At 41.4% G+C, this 26,376-nt stretch overlaps 2 protein-coding genes across 6 annotated transcripts in view; both read left to right on the forward strand.

The window, feature by feature from the left end:
• The window catches only part of cfap299 (cilia and flagella associated protein 299), a 75,449-nt gene extending 60,522 nt beyond the window's left edge, over positions 1-14,927 (forward strand). Inside the window, exons 5-7 of one of the 5 annotated variants that reach the window (XM_037099021.1) lie at positions 1,178-1,306; positions 10,029-10,158; positions 12,451-14,927. In XM_037099021.1, the coding sequence (XP_036954916.1) occupies positions 1,178-1,306; positions 10,029-10,158; positions 12,451-12,543 (352 nt within the window). In that variant the 3' untranslated portion in view covers positions 12,544-14,927. Of the gene's footprint in view, positions 1-1,177; positions 1,307-2,652; positions 3,221-10,028; positions 10,159-12,414 lie in introns of those variants that run through there. The other 4 variants (XM_037099022.1, XM_037099023.1, XM_037099024.1 and 1 more) reach the window with 4 other exon arrangements.
• A 2,039-nt stretch (positions 14,928-16,966) lies between these two features.
• bmp3 (bone morphogenetic protein 3) lies at positions 16,967-25,979 on the forward strand. The gene is made up of 3 exons (XM_037099020.1): positions 16,967-17,642; positions 19,117-20,042; positions 22,424-25,979. The coding sequence occupies exons 1-3, from the start codon at positions 17,267-17,269 to the stop codon at positions 22,613-22,615; spliced, it is 1,494 nt and encodes a 497-aa protein (XP_036954915.1). The 5' UTR covers positions 16,967-17,266; the 3' UTR covers positions 22,616-25,979.
• Positions 25,980-26,376: the final 397 nt, after the last annotated feature.

Consider the following 26,376-nt stretch of genomic DNA (forward strand, 5'->3'; position numbering starts at 1 on the left):
CTTGATAAGAAACAGTTTCTAAGGATGGCTTCCCAGGTGGTGCTATGTAACAAATCATCAGATATGTCAGGTTCGACAGATGCATCCTCTGATGAAAAACATGAGATGCAATTGAAAGCTGAAGTTGAAGATGAACTGAAATGCTAAGAAAATATTTTTTTCAGTGAAACTAGCATTTCCGTGGTCAAGAATGAATATTCATGAGAGCACTTAATGTTTTTTTAGCTTACTATATTGTCGCAAAAGTGATTGTTGGCTTGTTTTTGCAGTCCTTGTTTATTCACCACCAATGTAGCTGCAGCTTGTTAGCAACATACATAACCACCACCCAGTCATAAAGTCTTGGGATGAGCGCACATTTTTGGGTCTTGCAAAACATTTTCAGCACATATTCACACTCATTTGTGCCATTATTAATGTCAGTTAATGTAAATATTCTGTCATTTATCAACAGGTCTAAGAATCTTCGAAATAACCATGTTGATATTAAAAATGCGGTACATTCTATTTGCAGAAGAGGGTTTCCTGCGACAGCAGTCAGGGGACAACAAGAGTGACAGTCTGTGTTTTATTTTTGGAAGTGGTTTTCCCTTTCTTTGAAACCAAAGTGTTAGACATGCAAAGCTTTGTTGTTTTATTTATCCATTTCTCACCATGTGTTCTGACACACAACCCCGCTCGTGGCCTTGAACTCGGCCTCCTCTCTGGCAAGTGGAAGCCCTAACAAGCTGTAGGTGTGAGTCATTGAGCGAGCATGCCTGGAGGTATTGCCTGCTCCCTAATGATGCTTTTATGAGGCTTCCCCCCTACACAGGTCTCCCTGCCCTCCCTCCATCTGACATCTGACTTACCTCTCCCTCTCCCCCTCTCCTTCTCTTTTTTCATGCAACATAACTTGATCAGATTTACTCATCCCTTTGTATTCATCTCCAACTTTTCTAACCTTGCGTTCTAAGCTTTGCTACCTCTCCCCTTCCCCTCCCCACCTTCTATGTCATCCTCCACCCCTAACCCACACCCTCCCACCCACCCCCCTTTTTTTTTCATCTCTGTCGGGAACAATAACACCCAGTGTGGTTGCCTCTAAGAGGGAGCAGATGCTGGAGCTGCTGCCCACTCAGTGCACTAAACCTCCCACCGCAAGACTCTGAATCCTGTCCCTCCTCCTCCTCCACAGCCACAAAGAACACAGAGCAGCGACACCAGCGCCAGCTCTGGCCTCCACCTCCCACCTCCAGCAAGGCAGGGTGGCTAGGTTCACGTACACAGTCTGCAGTGTCTTGAGGGGAAAAAAAGCAGTGGCAGAGTACGTATGAGAATTTAAAAGACAAAGAAAAAGAAAAAATGGTTGGAGGTGTAATAACTCTTTACAAGCAACTTTTGAAGTCTTCTCTCCATTATTCCCTGCCTCATTTCTCAGTTCCAGCCTGAAATATGTGTCATTATGGACCATACCAAAATGCAGTTCATATTGATTTCAAAATGTGAACTACAGGTTGTTTTCTTGGGACTGTTAATTTTCATTTATTTCATTTATAGATCTCTGTTCGATCATCTCTTCCAGGAGAAAACTTACACATTTTATCATCAGGTTAAAGGGGCACTTTAATATCGACAGTACTAATGAGTTAATAATACAAACTCAGGAATATATACATTTTTTCTGAATGGGAATGGGAATGAACTGAATAAACAAACTGTTCTCAGAGAAAAATAAGTACCAGAACATTTTTTGAAGCTAAAAAGGTGGCAGGGTCCGCCAAAAGTAAAAGTATGAAATTGTGTTGTCCATTTAGGTCAGTTTATTTATTCAGTTTATTCAGTTAGGAAAATGAAGAGAGTTTGTGTGTCGTCTCTTTGAATGAAGATTTCTTACCCAAAACTACAGAGTGCACCTTCAAATTTCAATCACATATTTTGAAGTGCTTTTCAGTTTTTTACAGGACATTCTCGGTCACCTTCAGGATCTTTGCATTTGCGTTGGCTCTATAGGAGCAGCAAGGAGCACAAATGAGTTGAATGCTGGGCTTGATTTATTTTAGCAGGCACGCTGGGTGGGTGGGTCATATAAACATCATTTGTAAAGGCATATGTTGTAAGCCTCTGACCTCCTTGGAAACCTGGTTAAAGTAAATCAAGCACAGCGTATTCCTTGTTGCATCTGCAGAGAGTTAACATCTAAGAAGCGGTTAATAAGACAAAACCACATTACAATAGAAGCAATATTGGTAAAAATGTTAATAAAACTGCACTTTTACTGTGAAACATTTGTTAACACTGAAATTAAGTGATGGTAACTGATAAGAATTTGCAAAAATCACAAACATATGGATGACTGTGGCTTTATGAGACTATATAACTGCCTCTGAGAGACAATAACTTTCAGAGACACATGCGAAACTGGTCTGTTTTAGTTGCTGTAACTTCGGGGCAAACTGGATGAAGCCTTTTAAATAACTTTAATCAAAATCTGACACTGATACTGCACATGCAGGGGAAAAAAAACTATTCAACATATACAGTATCACAGATTTAAAGGCTAAATCTCAATTACTTTTTACTTAGAGCTTCCAGCACACACACGCGCACACACACACACACACATAAATATACACACACTGAAGTCCTGACCCTCATCTAATTATCCCACAGATCTGCAGCTCTGTGCACCCAGCTTCCTGCCACTCCAGATGTGCCTACAGCATCTCTGATGTCTATTTAATGTTCCCCAGCAAAGTGACCATCTGTTTATGCGCTCTGGCTGTTCCCCTCCTTCCCCTCTCTATCTCTCTCCCTCTTCACTCCCTGTGTTTAGTGAAGACTTTTAAGAGGCTGGGCAACATCTGACATACATGGACCTAATTGATTCTTTTCCTCTTGAAATTGTTACAGTGTGTTTTGCGTCAAGGTACCATTCACCAAGTAGATGCGTTTCCAGTATCTTCTTAACTGCATGATACATCGGTTTTCATCTCAAGTAAGCAGTACCATGCCTTTTCTTTACTTGATGAATCTTTCTTATTTAAACAACTTTTTTTTAAAGCTGGATCAGATCAAACTTTCCGGCACATTCGCTCTACCCTGCATGCACTTGGCGAGAGACTGAATGATTGAACTTGAAGGATCCGCTCTCTTGAAACACAGCGCATGCCTCCTCCAAAGCCAAAACCATATTGCCTCCGCGCTCTGCCTCTGCAATGCACCTGTGTGTCTGGCTTCATTTTCTGCTGTAAAAATATTTGCACTGCTGTCCTATTTTATTAACTTTTAATACAAAAGAGAAATTGTTCCAGCTCCGAAGGTGATTTGGCGGCCCAGCCTGAAGCATTGTGTTCGAGCTTTAATGGGGGGGGGGGAAGATATTCTGCCACAGTAGAGTTTGCCTGCCTGATGAATATTTGCTGGTAAGCTGGAACATCTTATGTCATGTGTTGTGATCTTCACACATGGTGCACCCACACTTCACTGGCTGGTCCCTCAGGGTTAAATCCAATCGGACTGTTTGTTCTCAGTGCTGATGGTGTTTGGACTGTGTGTGACAGATTAACTCAGTGTTCCACCAGCGGTATGATCATCAGAGGCCTCCTGCCAAGTTTGATGGGCTGTTCTGTCCATGTAAAATGACACAAACTCTTATCTGTGACCATCGTTTTTTGGTTTCATACCAGACTGATGAGTTGTCATTAGTGAGCATTTTTGGAATATGAGTGAAGATAAAAAAATTTTAGCCCCTCTTTACAAACAGAGATTGATCCCTGGCCTCCCTCAGTCAGGGTGCCATTGGCCTCTTGATCTCCAGTCAAATGGAATATGGGATAACACCCAGTTGTATCACTGCATTATGTAATGGCTCTGGCCTACGTCTGTGTGCGTGTTGATCTGGTCGAAAACCAGATGGCAACGTGAAACATCTTAACATATGCAAAATGGTATCACACTGAATGTATGGTGTAATGCTCTCACATGGGCCTTAATGTGAAATAATACACAATACGAGATTAACGATCAATGTTGATAAAGTAAAGTGAGTGTACTTGCATACAATCATTTTTGTTTGTACCACTTTTCACTAAATTATATTGAGTTAGTCTAAAATGTCATTAAGCAGATTGTATGTATATGTGTGCCACAAACGTCATGTTTTCTGCCACTGACTGAGACTTACACTATTTTATTTCATTAGAAGCTGCTGCAAAATTATTGACAAGATTTTCTTGCAAGGCTGACAATAGTGAGAAAAATGTGCATCACAAGTTGCCCGACTCCCAGGTGACATCTCCACCAACAGTCTAAAATCCGAAGGCAGTAGGTAGAAGGTAGTTTACAGTGACTTAAAAATAACCCCAGAACATTTGGTAGTTTTACTTAAATTAGTGAGACAACTAAAATTGTTAAGTGGAACTGAGGAAAATGTGTTGTTTCCACCTGACTTTTTACAGTGAATTCACTAGTCTTTGTTTGATATATATATATATTTTTTTTTTTCTCTGATGTCTCATCTCAACAACATCAAAATGGACTCAAGATTTTACAACTCCTACTTCCCTAAAGGCAATTATGAATAATTTCTATAATAATATTCAAAATGAACATTTAGAAAATTCCCTCATGAATTTAATAATAATGAGAAGGCGTGAGTAGGCGGGCGGTTGTAAATATGGGTTTTGTTAATGGGGTTGTCAACTGGTCATGGCCCATCTGTGATTTGTCATTGGATCAGACCCATGACACCCCCAGAAGGCTTAACAGTAAATTCAACCCATTACACTCTGCCTCTCAACACTTAAGAGGCCTTTTGTGATTTACACTGGAAACATTAACTTCAGAGACAGTTTCTGGACTTGTATTCTTCAGCTGCTATAGAAAAAACAGTTGAACGAATACACATGCTAGGTATTTGCTCTTTTATGATATATATCATCCAGCGCAGAGAGTCCAGCTCCTCTGAGCCCTGTAATGAGACTGTTGACATTACCCTGGAAAATGACCGCCTGGAGATAACAATGGAGCTAAGCACGGTAACTATGGAAAGTGAAAGGACACAGTGCACGTGTCAAACAGCCATGGTAAATGCATAGGGAACCAGGAACCGGTGCTGGGAGCACCGTCATTGTTTCCACCAAATCCAGGTTCTCACACTTTTACTGGTCCATGTGTCTGGGTGTGGTGCCATCCAGCTGCTGGAGCTTTCTTTGTGACCAAATGTACACCGACCATGCAGTTAGTTGCCCTGGTGACAGTTCATAGGGGACAGTGAGGGAGGTGGGTCCAATAAACACATCCAAGTAACATATGAACGAAATTCTCGGCATTGCTTCAAAAATATTTTTTTCACACTTTCGTCAGTCCTTTTCATGTTCAGTGTTAAAATATCTCACATCTGTCCCATTTCTCTAGCAAAAGTGAGCGGTTCACCATGGAATAAAAGTGGTCGACCAAAAAAATGTTAATTGTCACATGGCATTTCGGTATAAATAGTCACTGAAACACTGTCAGATCTAATTTACAAAGAGAAGAAGTATACTCATGTCTCAAAGCAAGTCTCAGACAATGTAATTTTCCCTGGAGTTTTAGGGCAAAAACCTCAATTTGTATTTCAAAATTGGGGCATTGCAGCAGGCTATTCTGAACCTGCTTTACGCAGCTCTGTTGGCAACATGGAAAAAAATGCCAGACCTCTCGTCCTGTCATAACCTTATAATTTTATGCTTCACTGTATTTCCCCACACAGTTTGGACTGTTCAGAGGCGTCCAGTTCACGTGTTTCCTGGAAAGAAAGATTACTTTGAAAGCTAGAAGGAGATATTTGATAGATATCTGAGACATCAGATAGTACCCACAGAGTCACATGTTCCCAAATTCATTGTTTCATTGTTCTAAAATATAGTAGAGCCAATTAGAAATAGACAATATGGATAAAATCTTTCAACATAGTGCATGTGTTTCTCTGTCACACTATCATCAGTTACTGTGATGAAGTGCATATTATATTAGTATGTATTTTTCATATGGTCTGAAGATAATCATTTGCCAGTTTTGTCTTTAAGATTGGTTTGAAAGCTGTTAAACACACACAAGTTACTGGAAGTGTGTAGTCCAAATTGAGACTGAAGTTGAAGTCAGTCAAGAAAAGTCCATTGAAACAAGTTCAAGTCAAGTTAAAGTCAGTTACAACAGCGCTGAAACAAGTCTCTCAGAGAAAGTCTTAAGTCAAAGAAATGTGAGACATAGCCAAGTAAAGCAGCAAGGAAAAGTCCATGAAGACCTGTCCAGGTCAAGTCTCAAGTCAGAAACAATCAAGACGAGTCTGTCAGAGCAAGTAAGAAGTGTCTCGAGTGCTTGATGATTGTAAGTCCAAGTTAGGTAACAAGTCTTTATAGGCAATTTACCAGTTAATGTATAACGCTTTCAGGTTTGGTCTACAGACCAACTTTTTCTCTCAGATACTGGGTTTTCTGTGCCAAGACGTTGAGTCTTGGTGAAAGATTGATCCTTTTGTCTCATTCTCAGTATTTGGGAATATGACAAATGTCCAGTCCAGGAAAACCATATTTCCAGGAGCAACTGACAGTAAAGTGGTTCTTCCTGTTATTGGCTGGAATACCTGGCCCTTTTCATAGCAATTGAAAAACAGACTATTCTGCAAAAATATATTTACATTTCCCAAAATTGCATCGTGGGGGTCTGTGGGTTTTGGACAGGCCACATGGGTAAGTTTTTATGTTGCTTGTACTATATATTTGCTTGTAATTTGTAGCAAGCGTGCGTGATATGTTGCAGTCAGAAAATACTTTTATTGCTCGAATGCAAATGGGTATCTGCAAACAGGTTTTATGTGCCCCTAGAGATTACCTCCGAAACAGATCCTGCAGGAAACATCTTGACGCCAGCCAAACTATCTCAAAGATTGCAGAGCCCCTACAATGTAAATGTAAATATCTTGAGATGTATTTTACATATTGTGGGTCATTAATACTTCATACCAGCTGTTCTTCATGTATTGGCTCCAGTAAAGCATCGCTGCAGTGAAATATAACCTGCAGCATGCTGGCACCTCTCCATTATGTTACGGTCCCATATTTACAACTTGCTGCTGCAGCTTCAGCCCACTCAACTCCCCCAACATAACGGACTTCTTCCCAGATTTACTCTGAGCCTCCTCCCTGAGGTCCAACTTTGTTCTTGGACCACAAACAGTTGCTGGGGAATAGTCAAGGGCCCGCGTTAGCAATCTTCAGCGCCTCGGAGTGTGACATGTGGAGTTGTGTTACAATTGATGTGAACAACTAATGATGGGAACCAGTTGAAATGATCACAACTGCCTGGAGAGCACAACTGTATGAGAAGCAAGGGTTGTTTATTACATATCACTTGGTATAACAGCATTCAAGTCTGTTATCGCAATTGTGTTGTTGTTGTTGCCTTTATTTTCTAAGAACTTTTCTTAAAGCTGTTTTTTTCATTTTTTGTTGATCCTGGCACCCCCTGTGGACAAAATCCTTATGAGCACTAATAGACCATATTCACACAGCAGCCATTTTCCTCTGATGCTCAGGGTGGCGAGCTGACATGCTAGGATAATGTTATGCTGCTGTGTTCCAGGTTGAAAGTCAAATTAAGATATAAGTTCCGACAAATTGTTCTTTACCAGCACTACTAAAGAAGTGATCCACAACTGAAAAGACAATAGATAATGAAACTCTGGAAGGCCTATGGGCCATATAAAACAACATATTAGTCGACCCCATTACCTAACATTTGCATTCAACCATTTAGAGCTAACATTACCGTTTGACTACATCTATTGCACTTTAGTTCCAAGCTTAAATACATGTGTCCAAGATTTTAGAGTTAATCTATGGCTTTCCTCTGGTGTTATCCCAGTCTGGGATCTTTAAAGTAATTCTATTCTATTCTATTTTATTCTATTGTAACACCATTAAACAGTAATCTAGAACGTGGTTGAATGGTAGCGTTAGCTGTTGTCAAATGGAAGCATCCTGATTCTCAGTTATGTTGTTTTAGGTTGAGATATGGCCCGATGTCCCAGATTTTGCTTATCCATTGTCTTTTCAGTTGCTGATCAATCATAATTTTCTATGTTTATATGACTTGAAACCTGGACCAGGCAGTATGACATTTGTGCTTCCCACTCAGTGACATCAGAGGAAAATGGCTGTCATGTGATTATGGTCTAATAATAACATGTTTTTGTATAAAATTTCAAACTTAAGGTATTGCAGTGCTTCACAGAAAAATAACTTGATGATAAATGGCAATAACTATTTGGAAAATACAAATAAAAAGGGGTTCCATACATCAAGATTGGGGCACTCACTGAACCAATTTTGAGACTTGTGTCTTTGGTTTTCTCATTTCCATGCTTGGCTCCTCTCAGCTGAAAAGTTGCGCTGAATCCAAACTTAACACAGGAACAATGCAGTATTCAACACTACCTTAATGAGATGTTTTCAACTCCCAACCCGCCTCGGATTTCACATCAACAAGGAAAGGGAAGATCTGCCAATTCTGTGGCTAGAAAATGTCAAGCTGCTCCGGATGCTTTCTTCAACAAACATGTGGCCTCCAGCAAACTGCTCGAGCTGATCAACCATTTGACAGGATGAACACTACCTAACTGATTTTGATCTTTGGATTTCTTTCAGCTCATTGGCTTATCTTCAAAAAGTTCACATGTTAATAAATCACATCCTCAGATCAAAACGTATTAATTCAACCTGAAGGACCAACATTTTTGTCCCTTTGACTCTGTCAAAAAGCTGCACACCATTGCTCTGCTGTATCAAAAATAACAGGGAACCTGACAGCAGAGCTGTGGTCCAATCGGATGCTGTGAATTAATCGGCCATTTATTTTGGAATTCAACCCTTTCTTTGGTTTCAGTTGCTTATTAGCCACAGCTTTACTTTAATGCCTGGCTTGGCGAACTCCAACACGGCGCCCTCGCAAACAAATTGGAAACAGACTTTTACCTTCTGCCTCTCTCACAAAAGATACTCTGCTCCACAGGTTGCTTTCTTTTCTTTTCATGCAAAGCAAAGTTCTTTTGTAACCTGCTGTTGAATATTGATATGATAACAATGGCTTAGTAATGCTCTGTAATCCGTAGTTTTCTTTCCTCCGTGAAACATGCTAAGTCATGACCCTAGTATGGTGCTCATGTGTTATTTTAAAGTCTCCTGCTGTGTGAGCCTGTAAAGGGAAAATTAAGCAGAATGCATGCCAAATGGTCAGGTAGCGCATGCCACGACCACTGAGCATCAGACTTCTTCCTGTGGAATCTTACAAAGTCATGCTTTTATATGTTAAGCAGATAAATTACATTTTAAACATCTGTATCCACTGTTGCTCTACATGCAAACATTTGGACCTGGAACACATTGCAGACCAAGTGTCAACCATCAACTCCCATTTGAAATTCGAGCAAACTGCTTTTCTTGCAAAGGTCAACCACTTTGACCTCCGACTGGAAACGCAACCATGTCTTATCTTTTCCTTCTGTGTTAATATTACAGGAACTCGTGCATTCTGACTTGCATTTCTGCCACAAATATCTGCAATTAAGGTTTTTATCAGTTTCACTCATTCTACATCCATACATCATATAAAAGAGGTCTTGCTTAGGCCAGGAAACCAAAGCCACTCTGACGGTTCGTCTCCACGGAGGGCAAGAGAACAGAAAGAATGCAGCGTAGGCAGCGATACAGAGCAGCTTACCGATTCACATAGCATCTCATTTAAAGCTGACCTATTTTAACTATTTTTACTTTAAAACGAAAAAAGACATTGTGACAGCGCTCCCCCACCCTGCCTGAATGGTCTGCATCCTTTCGTTGAAATACACGGGTTTCAAATCTGTTTCTCTTTAGCAATATGTCTGTGTGGGCCCAAAACAGCAAAAACAAACCAAATGGTCTGGCAGCACAGCCAATGCAACTGCTTGCTGTGTGAATGCTTCAGAAATTGCTTCAACTCACTCAGTACTGTTACCTTTTTTTCCCCTACAGCTACTACAACTGGAAGACACAGGTGTCCACATCCAACTCGAGCCCCAACTTTGAGGTGATTTATAATGACCCCAACGGCCTTCTCTTCAAGAACACGAGGGACAAAAAGATCCTGAACGTGGACCCCTTGGTAGGTTGTTTTGTTGTTGTTGTCCTGTTTTGTTTTCAAGCCCCGGGGAGACAAATGGTCCTGCTAATGAGATCAGTTCACCTGCTCTATGGCAGTAAAAATATCCCAAGGAAGCAAAAAGCCCACAGGGCAGAAAAACTCTTTCGTGCTATCGCTTGGCGTTACACTGACGTTACTACACTTTCCATGTACTTGCAACATCCTGTTTGTTTAACGTGGACTGGGAATTTTCTGCCCTTGTTATCTCCCATGTAAGAAAAAAAAAAAAGTTTCAACTTTTTAAAGTTCACCTGTGCCAACTTTGCTAATTGCCTCGTTTTTAGCACGTCTTAATTAACAACAGATATCAGGCACAGTAATTTTCAGAGGGAACCTACACTCTAAGAGAAGCAGTTGGAGAGACTGAGCGAGAGAGAAGTCAGTGGGAGGGAAAGATATTTGCTTTCCACCTGCACAAAGAATGGAGGATCAAGGGGTCGAGACAGGTGCTTCCTCCGCACTTACAGTCCGACAGGGGCCCTGGAAGAATAACGACTGACAGACTGGGTTTTTTTTCCCCCTCCAGTTTCCTCTTCGCTGGGGGGTAGGGAAGCAGTTGGTGGGGCTGAACTATTTTGAAATTGCAGACAGAGCTGTGGGGACTGCGTTTTTGAGGCCAAGTGCCAAAATGGCAGCACAGTGTTCTAGCTGCGGTCGAGCACCGCCCCGACCAGGCTGTCTATTAAAAACACAAGAGAAGGCATAGGAAGCCAGACACAGCAAACCACCCGTGTGCCCAGGACCAGCTCAGCTCAGCACAGCCCAGATTGGCTCGGCACAGAGGAACACAGAACCATCCGGCTCATAACCCACCATGAGCTCACTAGCTGCTCAAGTGGCCGCAGATCCTCAGTAGATCCTTCCAAACTCAAGGCTCACATCAACTCATTTTGGGTGATTTGTTTGTTTTTCTGCCTTTATTCTACCATGACCACTTTTTCTGCCCTTGCCAAGAAGTGGGGTTAAAGGGTTGTCATATTTCAGCTATGACAAAGGCTTCAATCTAACTTACTTGGATGACGTGGGTGTTAATGACACATTTTGGTTTCTGTAAAAATAGATGCTTATCATTTCGTTCGCCCGTCGTTTCCCATTTTCCCTTAATGTGCCTATGAAGTCACTTTTTATAGACCTATTTTTATTCAAGGTCTTTTGAACTTGCAAAGGAGGACTGCCTCACTTATGAGGACACCCACAAGTGTGTTTGAGGTAAAAGTGTAAATTGAGTGTAATGGCTGGCTATGGATCCACTCCCACTACAAGCTTTTGACACACTTAGCCCTAAATAAATGCTCCCAGCTGGTAGTGACTTCACATCTTAGTGGTGGGGCCGTGTCAGGTCTGACATTCAAAGTAACAGAAACGTCTTGAAAAATTAACCACTACTGTCACTGTCCAACGATGCTGCATTTGGCCTCACTTATACCAGTTATTGTATAAGATGTCTTCTGAATATCTACGGTTTTGTTTGATTGCTCACATACTCAATTTGTGGCAGCTTTCGCTGACGTCTCTCTGCATCTTTGAGCTTCTTTTTCATCGCAATTGGTTGTTCAATTAAAAACACACTGTCTGGTTGAGTAGCTCTTACTAATATCCCGTAGAAAACCATAGACAGTTGTTTTCAGTAAACAGGCTGAGATAAACAAACCTGTCAAGCACTAAATGGCAAGTTACTTGTCCTTACAGAAGGGCCATTGTTCATATCAATGCTTCATGTGGACCCATGCCTCAAGCAAGCTGATTGGTTGATTCAGTGCTGTTCAAGATGTTTTGTAAGGAAAAGAATAAAATAAACCACCACAATCATCTCTGGACAACCTTTATGGAAGTTCACAAACGTGCATTCCAAAGAAACATGTTTCAGCTTTAAACCTCTTGTCGATTAAGATCGAGTTTCTTTTCAAATTCATCAAATACTGACACTTTTTGGTGGGAAGGTGACCCTTATTTGATGAGTTGGGAAACCCAGATTCTCAGTATTACTGCTTACTAACATGAGCTTAAAGATGAGTATTTGCTAACATGGTGAACATCTTGAAAAAACAACAAATGTCAACCTTGTAATTCAAATTGTGCTCAGACTGAAAGTGAAGAATATTTTATGGGACTGCAAAATTGTATAAAGCCAATGGAAAGGCACACAAGAGGGGAAATGCATTCTGCATTTAGTCTGAAATGCGCTATTTTAAAATGTAGATAACACTGTCCATACAGCTCCAATAACCGCTCTGAATCTGTGCTGGGTTCCAGTCTGGTCCCGGTGAGGACTCCAACAGGACTCTCCTACAGTCGGACCTCTACATCCATGTCGTCATCTACGACCACAGCATCAGGACAGTCTAAGCTAAGAGGGCTGCTGCTGCCGACACATTCATACATATGGCACATATTGGAGAGCAGTGGAGGCCTCTAATTTGGCCGAGTTGCTTTGGTTGCACCATCATTTATAAACTGTTCCCCTCATATCATGCATGCCATCTGGGTGGAGGTGCTGCAGTGAAAAAATGTCTTTAAACTGAGGAGTCCCAGAGGAAGGAGTGGCTGGACTGGTGTGACAACTTTTTTTTCTTGCAAATAACTTGTGATTCCATGCGTTTCGCCATATTATCCTCTGTTTTTTTTTTTGGGGGGGGGGGGGTTTGGCCTCACATCTATATCCTTCTGTACTCCATTTAATGAAGCAAAGAACCCAGTTTTGCATTCCCCGAGTAGCATTTTTCATTATGGGCAGGAACCTGCTCGGGGACCCCAGGCTCGTCCCATCGGCCATTTGGCCTGGCATGTTTTGGGCTGTTTGTCTAAACAAATTAAAGGCATAAGAGCTTTGAAAGATGATGGGGGTTGCTTTTATGTCCTCCCCCAGGCTGCGGTAGCTCCAATTGGACTGGAAGAATGGGTAATGGGCTTAAAGCATTCCGCATGTTCCCAGATGCAAGGCACACTTTACAGGACATCAAAGTGCTCTGTCATTTACATATTAGTCATTCACTATGGCATTTTTAATGGGAAAAAAAGCTCTACAAACAACCTGCTTTGGAAATTATTTAGGAGGTACGGAAGACTTTAAGCGACTAGCTCCCTTTTAATTTTAGGATTACATTTTTTTTTTTTTTGCATTTGTTATTTAAACACATGGAAGGAATCAGTCGCCCCACAAGTAACATTTTCTATGTCTATAAGCTCGCAAATTACATGGTATTTGTTATTGATTCAAATATTTGTTGTCTGTAGACTCCGCAGACACATAGTTTAGGGGAAACACACTTTTTTCCATTTGGTCACAAGAAAAGCATGATGAACATGTCGGCATACTTCCCCCCTTTTCTTTTAACTGCTCCTGAAAATGCTATTGGAATCAGCCATTTTTCATACTATTGGCTCACAAACTTTGTTGGAAGCTGGAACCAAGTGGTAAAGAAAAGACGAATTTGATATTTGGGGGAGTAAATACACATGAGAAAGAGACCTCGCTATGCTAAGCTAAGCTAGTGGTGTCCTTGCTATAAACGTAATGCACAGACATGTGAGTGGTAACGTTTTTGTTTTGTTTTTTTCTTTTAACCCCCATCAAGAAAGCAAAAAAGTGTATTTCTCAACATGTTGAACCGATCCTTTAAAATAACATCACTGCAGCCGTAGTTAGCGTGCCCTCGTACTCATTTCCTCTGCGTCCTTTAAGCCCAAATTTATTTCTGAAAGTTACAAGGTTTTAAACAAATGAGTTCATTTTAACACGAAACCTCTAATGTCCCTCAAGCCGCCCTGATACCAAAGCAGCTTTCCACCGGCTGCATCTGTTTGTCTGTTTCGGCTGAATTGGACCCTGCTGGCCTCATTGGCGCAATATGTGTGGTGACATGGGGATGTGGGTTCTGGTTCTGTAAAAGCAGGGTTTGGGGAATGGGGGTCTGGTTTTGGGTTTCCTTAGTCTTAGTGGGTTTCTGGTTGTTTTTTTGTTTCAGAAAGATGTGAGTGTTTGGGCCTGTTTTTGGGGTGATGACGAAACAAATTTTGTAAAAGTCTAAAAAGATTGTTAAAAAAAACAATGTGACTGACTAGAGGGGAGGCGTCTTTTTAATTTTTCTTTTGTCCTTTTCTTTCAAATGTGTCTTTGTTGTTATTCTGTGTTTAATGTGTTTTTTTAATGTCTATTTTGAGGTGTTTGTGTTAAGATGTCTGTACAAGAAGTGGTTTGTCTTTTCTGTGAAACTGGACTGACAAGGATTTTTGAATTGTGTTAGGAATGCCATTTCCTCTTCGACCCCGGGCTGAGGGCTGTCGCAATTGACAAACCGCCCACCTGAATATCTCGCTATCAGCACTGCTTTGTTTTGTTTTTTTAAGCATTCGAACTAAGAACTCAGGCCGGCCGGGTGGCAAATACACATTTCACCCTCATCTACAGCTGTTTAGATTTACAGGCCACAGCCCATTCATGTGGTCCGGTGAGGCTGATGGAACGGCCCCACTCCCCTCTCCTCTCTCCCTCCCTGAAAGTGGCATCAGTCATTCCAAACACCTACCAATCAAAACAGCAGATGTGCTCCGGTAAAAAAAGGGGCAAATTAAAATGCCGGCCGATTGACAAACAAGCAGGGTCGCTCATGAAATGCCTTAACTCTGTGGAAGACCAAACCTCAAACAAACAAGTGGCTGGAAGTCGCCCGCACCGATCATGTGTCTGTAAATAGTAATGATTTCACAATAAAGTTTCATTTAAATGGTTATATCCCTCTTCATTTCTTTTATTGGGCTTTTAAGCTGTTGGGGTTTTAACTGAAGCGTGGTTTTATTAGTTTGAGGCCTGACTTGCCCCTAATATACACAACATGAGGTAAAGAGGTGGATTCAGACTAAACTGGGCCTCGGATAGTAGAGGCACTATTTGGCCCATGCTCACTTTCACCTGCATTTGATCCCTCCTCTCTTTTAACAATGCTGTGTTTTAATGTGCTTGACATTTCATATATGACTAATAAAACGGTCAGTATTGGTGAAATTACAGGCGATATAAAAACCTGACAATATAAAGCCAAATTGTTTTTCATTGCCTCAACAAATGCTGCTCTTACAAGGAAATGAGCAAAGGAGAAAAACAAGCGCAGCCTGTTGTGCTCAGGACGTCAAACTGCTACACCTGGGTAGAGCCATGCAGTCAGACTAGCGGGCCAAACTTGTCGCTGGTGTGGGTGTTTTATACAGTTTCAAAGGAAGTCAGTCCAACTGCAAGCTGCATTACACCTTCCATAAGGGTTCTGAGAGAATCGGAAAAAAAGTAACAACAAATCTTATTAAAGCTTTGGAATATTAAATCATCCGTCTTTGCTCACAACATCTGAGCCTTTCTTACTCTCGCGTGCACAAACTACAGGTTAGGAACTTGTTTATTTTTAAGGTGAAAAAATGTGACATTATAGGTCATCTTATCAGTACTGGCCACGAGAAGCACGTAATTATCAGTAATCTGTATTGGACTGGAAAAATTCCAATACGTTCCCAAAAAATTAAGTATGTTACAAAGCTTATTTGAGACTTCAGCAGTCTGAGGTGGGCGAATCCACTTGGTATCTTCTTATGGTCACGGGCACATGACTGTTTTTTTTTTGTTTGTTTGTTTTTTTTTTAAATACTGCAAAGTTCACTGCATTCATTGTGTGTTTGATAAGCTGGACCATATGTTTGGATAAAACAGACCATAATTAAATTTTCTAATTGATGCTATTAAGATTTGAACAATTGTGAAGCATTTTCCACCAGTGTAAAGCTCAGTCTGTACAATGTAAGGCATGCAACTCACATACTCTGTTTAAGAAGTCAAACCTTTCTGTGTTTTTCTTTTTATCGATTATTTCTGCTTTCTCTCTTTTGTCTTCTGATTTGTCATTATGGATACAAATCTGATAAGTTGCAATGATTGATTAGTCTATTGATTGGTTATTAAGGCTTGAACCTGTCCGGTCCCAGCTGACTCCCCTCTGCTGCCCCTGTGGTGGAGGCCTGTATCGATTCTCTCCACCCATTTGAAACGGTTAACCCCGTTCAGTGTGTTGACTGCTATGAAAGACATGGCATGCTAATATTATTGCCATCAGATGTCCAAGGGCGGGGAAATGCCCTAATCATTTCCTCCCGAGTGCCCCTGAAAGAGAAGCCCAGTTGCGGGGGGTGGAGGGCGGTGGGATGGAGTGTCTAAACCCCGCCTGGATGGGCTGTTTTGGGGGGGACGGTGGGGAGGGGCGGTGGGCACAGTACAGCATCCGGATCGGGCCGCGATGGTACAGGATGTGTGTGCTTAACTCCATTCAACTAAACTAAATAGGGGAGAGAGCCTTTAATGCCGACAATAAGCCGCTTCATTCAGCAGCGCGGCCCAGTCAGACGCACAGCTCTGCGGAGTAGAAAATTACGCACAGAACGGCTGTTCTGTGGCAGCAGTCTATATATTGAAATCAGCTCGACAAATCGGCGGAACGGCCTTTAATTACGTATTTGTTAAAAATCCGCCGTGAAACAAACCAACCGCCTCGTTCATCTCCAGATAACATAAGATAATTTGTCCCCAGGCTGAATGTGCGTAAAAGTATCCTGAACAGGAAACTCTCTCTCTCTCTCTCTCTCTCTCTCTCTCTCTCTCTCTCTCTCTCTCTCTCTCATTGTGTATGTGCGCGCGCGTGCGTGCGCGAGGAATACCCAGCTGGTCCCACAAGCCCTATAATACCAAGCACAACATGCTTTACCTTCAATGAAAGCTGAGACGGGGGGACGGTTGACTGCTGGTCCTGAAATCAGCTCACAGCTCGGATACAAAACCAGGAGCGTCGCTGTTTGAGCAGCTTAGTTCTCCCGAATCTGCTCCTTCATTGCACCTTCTGCTGTGCGCCTGAACTTTTTCTTTTTTTTTCTTTCTTTTTTTTAAATCATTTACTGACTGTTACAACTTACCAAAAGCAGAGAAGCAGCTTTGGATCACGCTCTCATATTGTTTTCCTGCCCACATTGCTCTCTCGCTGTGACTGGTGTCAAAGGTGATGGTGTCATTTTCTAACAGAGGACTCCTCCTCAGGTGATGGTATGTCTTTTTGGAGATAGGCACCGCTTCTGGAAACGTGCTAGATTTTGTTGTAACTGTTACTTTTTCCGCTGCCACCTTCGCTTTGGCTCAAGCATGGCTCTCTACTCTCGGTTTGTGGTCGTGCTGCTCTACGGATGGACTTATCTGTGCGTGGGATACTGCGCGATGCTGAAAACAGACAATTTCCCCGAGAGACGAAAGGTGGATTTTACGCATTCGGTGGATAAAAAGCAGCCCACGAAAGACGACCAGGATCTGCTTTTACAGGATACAATGACGGAACACATGCAGATGCTTTACACGAAGTACAACCGGGCTGGATTTCCCTTTAAGGACGGCAACACTGTCCGCAGCTTCAAAGCGCACTGGGGTAGGTATCCAAACTTTTACGCGCGTTAACAGCACTTAGTTCTGCCAGTCTAGAAAGGGTAACATGCATGTCTTGTGCGGATTTTGGTGAATTGGTCTGTCTCCTTCCTTGCTCGGTTTGTTTCATCCGCACATTGCATGTGCACACAGTTGTGCGGCGACGGAATGTGTGCGTAATTTAGGCACATTTAAAAGAAACACAGACATTTCACTAGAGAAAATGTTCACTGTGCCGTTTTAGGTTTAAAAACTGATTAAAAATCGACAAAAAAAAAAAAAAAAACCCTCGTCAAATTTGTTGCCATTCGCGCGCTGCTGTACTGAGCTGAAACTAAAATACACCTGTTGATCCAGTCATGGAAATGCGATCAACCTGTTACTCCGTCCTTGTGCCAGGAGCACAGATTCCTCATCAGATCTCTCCACGCAACTCCGAATCATTCGCCGACACAATTGCGTTCACAGCTCCAGATTTTAGTGTCAGATAGTCGAGATTCTCCCTCGAGAAAGCGTCTGGCAGCTGCCCAGCCTGCCTGTGTGGCGGCTGAGTGGATGCGTTTCCACCGCACTGAGTTTCTGCATTTGAAGCGCCTTTGTTATTATAATTATTTCTGGAGGAACTTGTATGATAACTTTAATCCCCTCGAGCTCGCCATTCCTTGCATGCCACGTTGTGATATTATCACTTGGACATGGGCACTATTAAAGACGGACCCGTTGCCACTCAGGGTCAAAGTTTGTTAGATTATACTGCCTCCTGTCGCCTGGTAGCTGTATGTCACACTGTATAAAGGGTCAGTTCACCCAAATTACAAACACATCGTCTCAGTATTTTCTCAGCTATGCCTTGCAGATAGTTCTGGTTTTATTTGACTAGGTTTTTAACTCTGTCCTGGTTACTTTGCATAACCCACAGACCGCAGCATGAATGACTTCCAGTGAAAACACTGTCTTTGAAGATAAGGTGCCTCTTAAACCTGTCAAAGGTGCAGTGCGTAGTTTTGGGGATGAAACTGTATTCAGAGGAGACAGATTTTCATTGACTGTTTTTTATTATGGCTAAACAAACTCTCTTTGTTTTCATGATTGAATAAACAAACTGACCTTAAAGGACAACACAATTTCATACTGTTTTACTTTGTTTAGATGTGGTGGACCCTGCCACCTTTCTAGTTTCATGTTGCATTATTACATCATTACTACTGGAAATATTAAACATTCAGAATTTAAATTTCTACTCCAAAATGACTTAGTGCCCCTTTAAGTGGGTTGTTTGGATCATTCAGAGTACTGAGGGAATTCTAGAGAAAGATATCATTGTTAACATTTTTAAACATAATTTTTGAATGAGTTAAGAAATGAATGAGCCATGAAATGGTTACGATGAAAGCAGAAAAATCACCGACATATGATTCAGAACCTGGCCAAATAAAATGTCCTCACTGTATAAATAATATCACTCATTGTACCCACAGGTACAATCAACAAGAAGCAGCTGCAGATTTTCAACCTCACCTCCCTCACCAAGTCAGAAGACGTTCTGTCAGCCACTCTTCATTATTACATCGGAGACCTTCAGAACAGCACCCAGGCCTGCTCCAGGCCCAAAAGCTGCGGGCGCCACGGCCCCCGGAGGCACAGCCACATCCACATGGTCATCTGGAGCTTCGCCTCCGTGGATAACAAGATGAGGACTCTTGGACACTTTCGGATCAATGTATCTACCCTCTACAGGGATTTCATATCTTGGCAGTGGAAGGACATAACTCGTGTGGTCAACCAGGCCAAGAACCATGACGAGCTGCTCATTGGGATTGATGTGACCTCACAAGGGCCCCAGCCGTGGAAGAAGCTCCTGTCAGACCGCTCACCTTACATCCTGGTCTACGCCAATGACTCTGCCATTTCAGAGCCTGAAAGTGTGGTAGCCACTCTCCAGAGGCACCACCCGGTGGGAGGGGAAGGCTCCGTATCACACAGCTTCCAGAAACTGGGGCTGAATGAGCAAAATGACACCGAACAAGAGCGGCCGCAGCCCCGACAAAAGCGCTCGGTGAACGTTTTGCTCCCGTTGCAAAACAATGAACTTCCTGGCCCCGAGTACCCATACGAGACGACAGGGTGGGATGAGACAAGTCCATATGAGCCTTTTGAAAACAAGCAGGCCCGCCGGCCACGTAAAAAGACACGCAAGAATCAACGGCACAAGATGCCCCTCCTGCAGTTCGACGAGCAAACGATTAAAAAGGCGCGAAAGAAGCAGTGGAACGAGCCCAGGAACTGCGCTCGGAGATACCTGAAAGTGGACTTTGCCGACATTGGATGGAGTGAATGGATTATATCACCGAAGTCGTTTGATGCCTACTACTGCTCAGGGTCCTGCCAGTTCCCGATGCCAAAGGTGAGACACAGAGTCTTGTAGTGAACGTCTGCAGTGGTTTCCAGCCTGAGGGGGAAGCAGACGTGTGAATTACTTGTTTAACGTTTCAGGCTTCTAAATTTTATCCAAGTAAAACAGGAGCAACAACGCTACAGACTGGTTGGGAACCCCTGGATTTTTTTGTAACCAGGTTTTGTTGACAAGTTTTCGGCCAAGTGGTGGTCATCGCAACTTGAGAAGGCCTTTTTCCTGCTTAGCGTAATTTGAACCTCAGCTACACACAACAGCCTGCATGTTTCACCATCAAACTGCCTTTTTCATGCCATATGGTGTGTATTAGGTAAATCAAACAGGCTATGTTGAGATATCAGCACATCTAGCCATTAAGCTTCCTGTCCCTGGCTTACTGTTGTTATGACTGTTCTTCACTTGGATGACATTTACATCAGAAGTCCTTGAAGCCTATCTGTCTTATATTATAGATGATGATACTGAAGAGCTGGACCATTGGATAGAATCTATGCCATCTGTCAGGATAGACTAGTTATAGTGGTAACTGTAATGCTTTTACGTTCAACGATGTATCTCAGGAATTAAGATTAAGTTTGGATTAAGATCTTGGAACTATATCTGCTGAAGTTAGCATGCTAACCAGCTAGCTGTTCCGATCTAACAAGCTAACAGTAACTACAGTTATTAGCAGAATATAGTTCACAACAGTTAGTGACTCTGGTGATTTACGGCCCCCTATTTCTATGGAGTATGAGTGTAACAGGTGGTCAGTTCTTACAAATTACACCTTTTAAAGGAGAGAGTTAGTCCAAAGTCAAGCCCTTCTTTACCCAACTCGCAGTAAAAGCAGTTAAACTGCTGATGGCATTAATCAAAATTGGTGTTGTAACCTCAAGTGAACACTACTCCCTGTACAACTTTCAGGGAAGCGAGTGGCTGACCTTGACATCAAAAATCAGTAAAACTTCATAACCCTGCTCAAGAAAAACGAGTTAAGACCTTGGCGGAAGCAGCTCTTTTAACTCGCGCCATTCTTGAACATCTCTCTTTATTTAAAGGCAACATGACATGTGGTTTCACACATTTGAAAGGGCAAAGAGGAGAGAGAAACAAAACAAAAACTTGTGCCTCCACTGATGTTAAACATCAGCTCCCCTCGAAGCTTGTGGTCCCGCTGACAAGATAACATCACAGGTATTTTAAACATGGCCGGAATGCACGAGTTCCATCCACTTAATTCATTACCTCGGAGTCACCCGGCCTTTGTAGTCGGATGTAATTAGTCCCAGAAGTAGGGCCTAAGGCGTAAGGCGACCCCCCCCTCTCTCCTGCAGGTTTGCTGCTCAGTCAGACTGGCCTGTGATCCTGTGATGTTGTTTCTCCTTTGTCCGGATAAAGCTTTAGAAGCTGCTAAATGGCTACAATTAAAAGCTTCTCGGCCTAGTTTATTATGCTGTGTGGGAAGAGCCCTGTCTCTTATTGGATCCTGCTAAGACATGAAGCAGCTCACCAGGTGGGAACAGCTAGGACCAGAGTTAACAACACAGATCCTGACCTACCTGTAGCTGTTTGTCAGATGCACTGAACAATATTCTGAACGATCCAAAAAAGTTTATGCTGTGGTAAAAAAAAAAATATATATATATATATATATATATATATATACCTCTGGAAAAAAATCATCACAGTTAAGGAGTTATTTTAGCAGATCTGGCCATCATTTGGTCGGTTACAGTACTCACAAATCAACAACATCAATACAACAAAGCCAGATACGCCGTAAATGTAAGCAGTCCAATTAGGTGATGGAGATCGCCGTTTAAGGTGTCCGTCGTAATCTTTTTGCAGCATTAAATGTCCTCATACTTCTGTCTCTATTCATCACATAACCTTATTGAGGAACAGATGTATACCAACAAACCAGTGGAGTAATACGGCCAACTATGGCTTTGCTGATTGGACAAAAGACTTTGGTATGAATTTCCTTAGGTGACATATTGTAAACGATGAGTTGAGCATAATGGAGAATTTTGCCAATCACTTTCTTCTCCTCTTCCAATTTACTTTGCTCTGAATGTTTGTCCGATCAGATTTGCTTTTTAATGATGCACTTTGTGTGTACTTTGCAGTCAACTTGAATGTTACTGAGAGGAACAATAGCTAAGACTACAAAACCAAGACCTACTTTGTTAGAGAACCTTCCCTTTTATCAATCAAACGTTGTGTAGCACCTCTCTGTAACAAGTGATTGACAAAACATAGCTAGTTAAAAGTAGTTATTTTATGTGGCAATATGCAAAACAATCACGCTTCTACAAAGTGATCAAACTTTTAGAAAGACTTTTGCTTTCAAGGAATCCCTGTTAATCCTTTCTGTCTCTTTGCTCAAGGCTCTGAAGCCCTCTAACCACGCCACCATCCAGAGCATAGTGCGGGCAGTAGGCGTCGTCCCGGGCATCCCTGAGCCGTGCTGTGTCCCAGAGAAGATGTCTTCCCTCAGCATCCTCTTCTTTGATGAGGACAAGAACGTGGTGCTGAAAGTCTACCCCAACATGACTGTAGATTCTTGCGCCTGTAGATAGTTTTTTTTCCCCCTTCAATGCCTGTTAACATAAAACTCATGTCATTTATAAAAGTAAAGAAAAAAAAAAATCAACACATGCAGCCAGAACGACACTCTCTCCTCCTGTTTCTGTAGTCAGACACTCATTCACTTACAAACACCCATCGAACGCAACGTAGTGTTGCACTGGAGGAGAGTGCCTCCTGTTGTTCCAGGTGAAGAGGAGGTTGAACAGGAAGGAGTGGATCGTGTGAGTTACCTTAGCGGAAGATACCTGGAATGTCTCCATGCTCCAATTTCACCAGCAGCTCCACTGATTACCTTTATGTCTTCATCATCTCTGCTCAGTTGTCCATCGGGTGATAGCAGGGTTAAGAAGATCAAAAACTGACTTTCAAGATATAAAAATACCAACAAAGCGTAAGAGAGACAACAACTGAAGAAAAAAAACAAAAGATCACTTTTCAGGAAAAAACTGATTCCTCCGGGGGGGTCACTCTCATCTTTCTCTCCTTCATAGCTTGAAGTTGTCTTCGGTCACCACCACAAAGTCAGACTCGCACTTGCATGGTTTTTGTTACTATGTGTATGTATTTATGTCTGTACTATCACTGTGTTATTCACTATATGAGAAGTCATTGTATAATTATTGGCTTGGCTGCTATAGAGAGATATATTAGATTCCAAAGCCAGAATTATGATGTAGGCGGTACAGTAGATAGCCGTACATATCTGTGTTTAGATCACTGCTCCATCGTTGTACAGAACCCACATTTTAAGAGTTTATTATATGTGAGAGAGTAAGCTACTTTTCATTTGTGGTCTTCATTAACATTTGAAATGGGGAGTTTTTTTGTGGAGACCCATCATGCCATTTCTTCGCCAAGAAAATGTTCAAGCTTTACAAAATAACAGAAATCAATCATACAGATTTAATTTTGATAGATAAAGGGATAAAGCATATCAAAAGGAGAAACTACTACGTTGGACCAGGGCCATCACCAGTTAAGCCAAAGTACTCAGAAAGCCGCTTGATGCATGTGTGGAAACTTTGATTGAAACCTTTGCCGGACCTGATAAGTTAAGAAAGAAATCAAATAAGTCATTCAGGCATCAAAGATTTATACTGGTGGTTTTAATGAGCTTGACATCAGGCTTAACTTTCTTTAACGTTACAAACATGTGGCCTTTACATTGTGTTTGAAATTGTGTTTTGTATTAACAGCATAGAATACATTTTTGAGAGAAAAAAAAACATTATAAACTACCAGAATACTTCTAGAAATCTGTTTTTATCAATTAAGATATCAACAAAGTCAGTATGAAGTCACTATACACTGCTGGTCTGGAATCAGTTTTGCCTTACTGCTCAAAATACAACTTCATATGTGAAAAAAGTAGTAGATGGCCATTTGTGGCTCCAGATGAAGGCTGCATGTGATTGGATAAATTGCCTCTAGTGATGTCAAGCAGTGGCTTAATTCCACTGTGGGTAATGTAGGCGCTAGGTTTTGAAACGGAAGAAGAAGGTATGGTATAAAAAAGCAGATATCGCTGGTTCTGCTTGATTTAAATCTTTTGTTTTTAAACTGTCCAGAATAAGTCCAATAGTGTTATAAGAATGCAATGAATAACAGTGGACTGCCTTTGAAAACATGCCGCCTACATCACCCACAATGCTACATAGCCATTTAGTGACATCACTGGGGGGATTTTTGACATTAGATGCAGCTTCCCCTGGAACCACAAAAGGCTTTATGCAATTTTTTTCACATTTGTAGTTGTGTTCCTCAAGACCTGCAAAAAAGCTAAATGTGCAAAATTAGAGTTATCCTTTAACTGAAAAGCAGATTTTCCTAAAAGGTTGAGATGGTATAAAATGTGACTTTCACTTTGATTTCATGTTTTTCTCCATCTGAACTTGGTTTCAGCTCCAAAAAACCTTTTGGTTCTCTGTTGGCAAGGACAGCTCTAAGGTTTCTGCTGGAACGTGATGAAGATGAAAATAGAGAGGACACATCAGTGAACATTATGCACCAGTCTCTCAAAATGGAAAACATTGGGCTGCCGGTATTTTAAAACCTAGATTTCATCCATATTTTATCATTGGCATGCCATTTTTTTAAAACCAAAACTGATGAGCAACACTATAATATATTGAATGATCAGGGAGAGCTGATCTGTATTCCTGGGTCGCATAAGCCTTTAATATTACTGTACAGAGTATATTTCACATGAATCATTAAGGGCGTGTTTGATCACATGTACTTTGCATCAGGTCAACATTGAACAAAAGGCACACCTGGAGGAGCAGTTAACACGTCATACTTGCTTTGGGTTGTGCATTATTGTCAGAGTTCATTAAACCAAATATTTATTCAGAGCAAATAGACTGAAATATAGCAGCAAACTTTTTTTTCTATAGACTTGTACATTGTTCTTGTATATAGCTCACTACTTGTCGATGACATTCTAATGTGTCTTTGAGATAGAAGTGCCTTTTTGAATGAGTGGATTTCTGCCTTTCAAAAACTTTGATTTGAATCATCGCCTGTTCAGAGAGGCTCAGTCATTCATAGAACTGAGCTCAGTTTGCGATTAAGCTGAAGTCAAAGCGTAAGCAGAGAGTAGTTTTTTATGGTACAAAATAGTCTACAGTGAGTGAACATAGTGCTTATTATTTTGGTAAGTATGATCACCAGTGGAATTTATTCTAAAATGTATTTCAGATAATTCACTATTTTGATATTTCAGAGACATTTATTTTGTGTCAATAGCTAAGGGCAGATTTTTTAACTTTATATATTTTGTACTGACACTTTTTCCAGTTTGTGCCTCCTCATCTTGTGCCAATACAGATTTTAGCAATTTATGCTATAGACTGGACTGGCTTTGTGCCAGTACAACATTGCAGACATGACAACTGCTTATGAGTAATTTTTTTGGACCTTTGCTTTTGCTGCATTTGAGAGTCGACCCACTTCTAAACTTCACTAATGTCTTTTGGAGTGCAAGTATCCAGTATACAGTGCAGTGTATCAGCAGTTTACTCAACTCCACTGTTCGATCCTATCTTGTAAATGTTATGCTGTAGGTAAAAAAAGGAAATGCTTGTACAATAAGCTTCATAAAATATATTTGTATATGGAAATGACCTTTAACATGCATCTATTTATTTTCTGATTGTTGCATATGTTGCAGAGGTGTGGCCAGGGGAGGGGAGGGGTCAAGCTCGGACACGTTGATGGTCTTTATATCTGTGATGGACAGTTGTCACCTCTGATGTGAAAGTGTGGTAAGCTGTTTATGGTTGCCCTCCCCATCCGAGCTCTGACCACCTCTACACGGCATTCAAAGAAATGAATAAAAGTATGCAAGACTCAGATCGATCAAGGTTCTTTTTGGTTCCTAAACGTGATGGTTTTGAGGGATTTGGGTACAAAACAAGACACAAAAGCAAAAAACTGAAAATGCATCTCCTACACAAGCTTCTGTTTCCATTCTGCATAAAATACAAGATCAGTATTTCTGATTTCAGTGACAAAATGTAATCGAATACCTGTATGTGCAGTATAGTTGTTGGGCAAAAGCTTTCACCTAATGCCCCAAAAAGTAAATATTTACATTTTACAACCAGATAGAGTATATGTTTTTTTAGGATTGCACTAGGCAGACGCAGTTGCAGTAAATACAGCATGTCTGTTGTAACAGTTTAGAATGTGTGCATAAAATTGTCAAATCTACTGCAGGGCTATTATTTTAATACTAGCGCCTGATTAT

The sequence above is a fragment of the Acanthopagrus latus genome, chromosome 5 (genome assembly GCF_904848185.1).
Source record: "Acanthopagrus latus isolate v.2019 chromosome 5, fAcaLat1.1, whole genome shotgun sequence".
Taxonomy (NCBI): Eukaryota; Metazoa; Chordata; class Actinopteri; order Spariformes; family Sparidae; genus Acanthopagrus; species Acanthopagrus latus.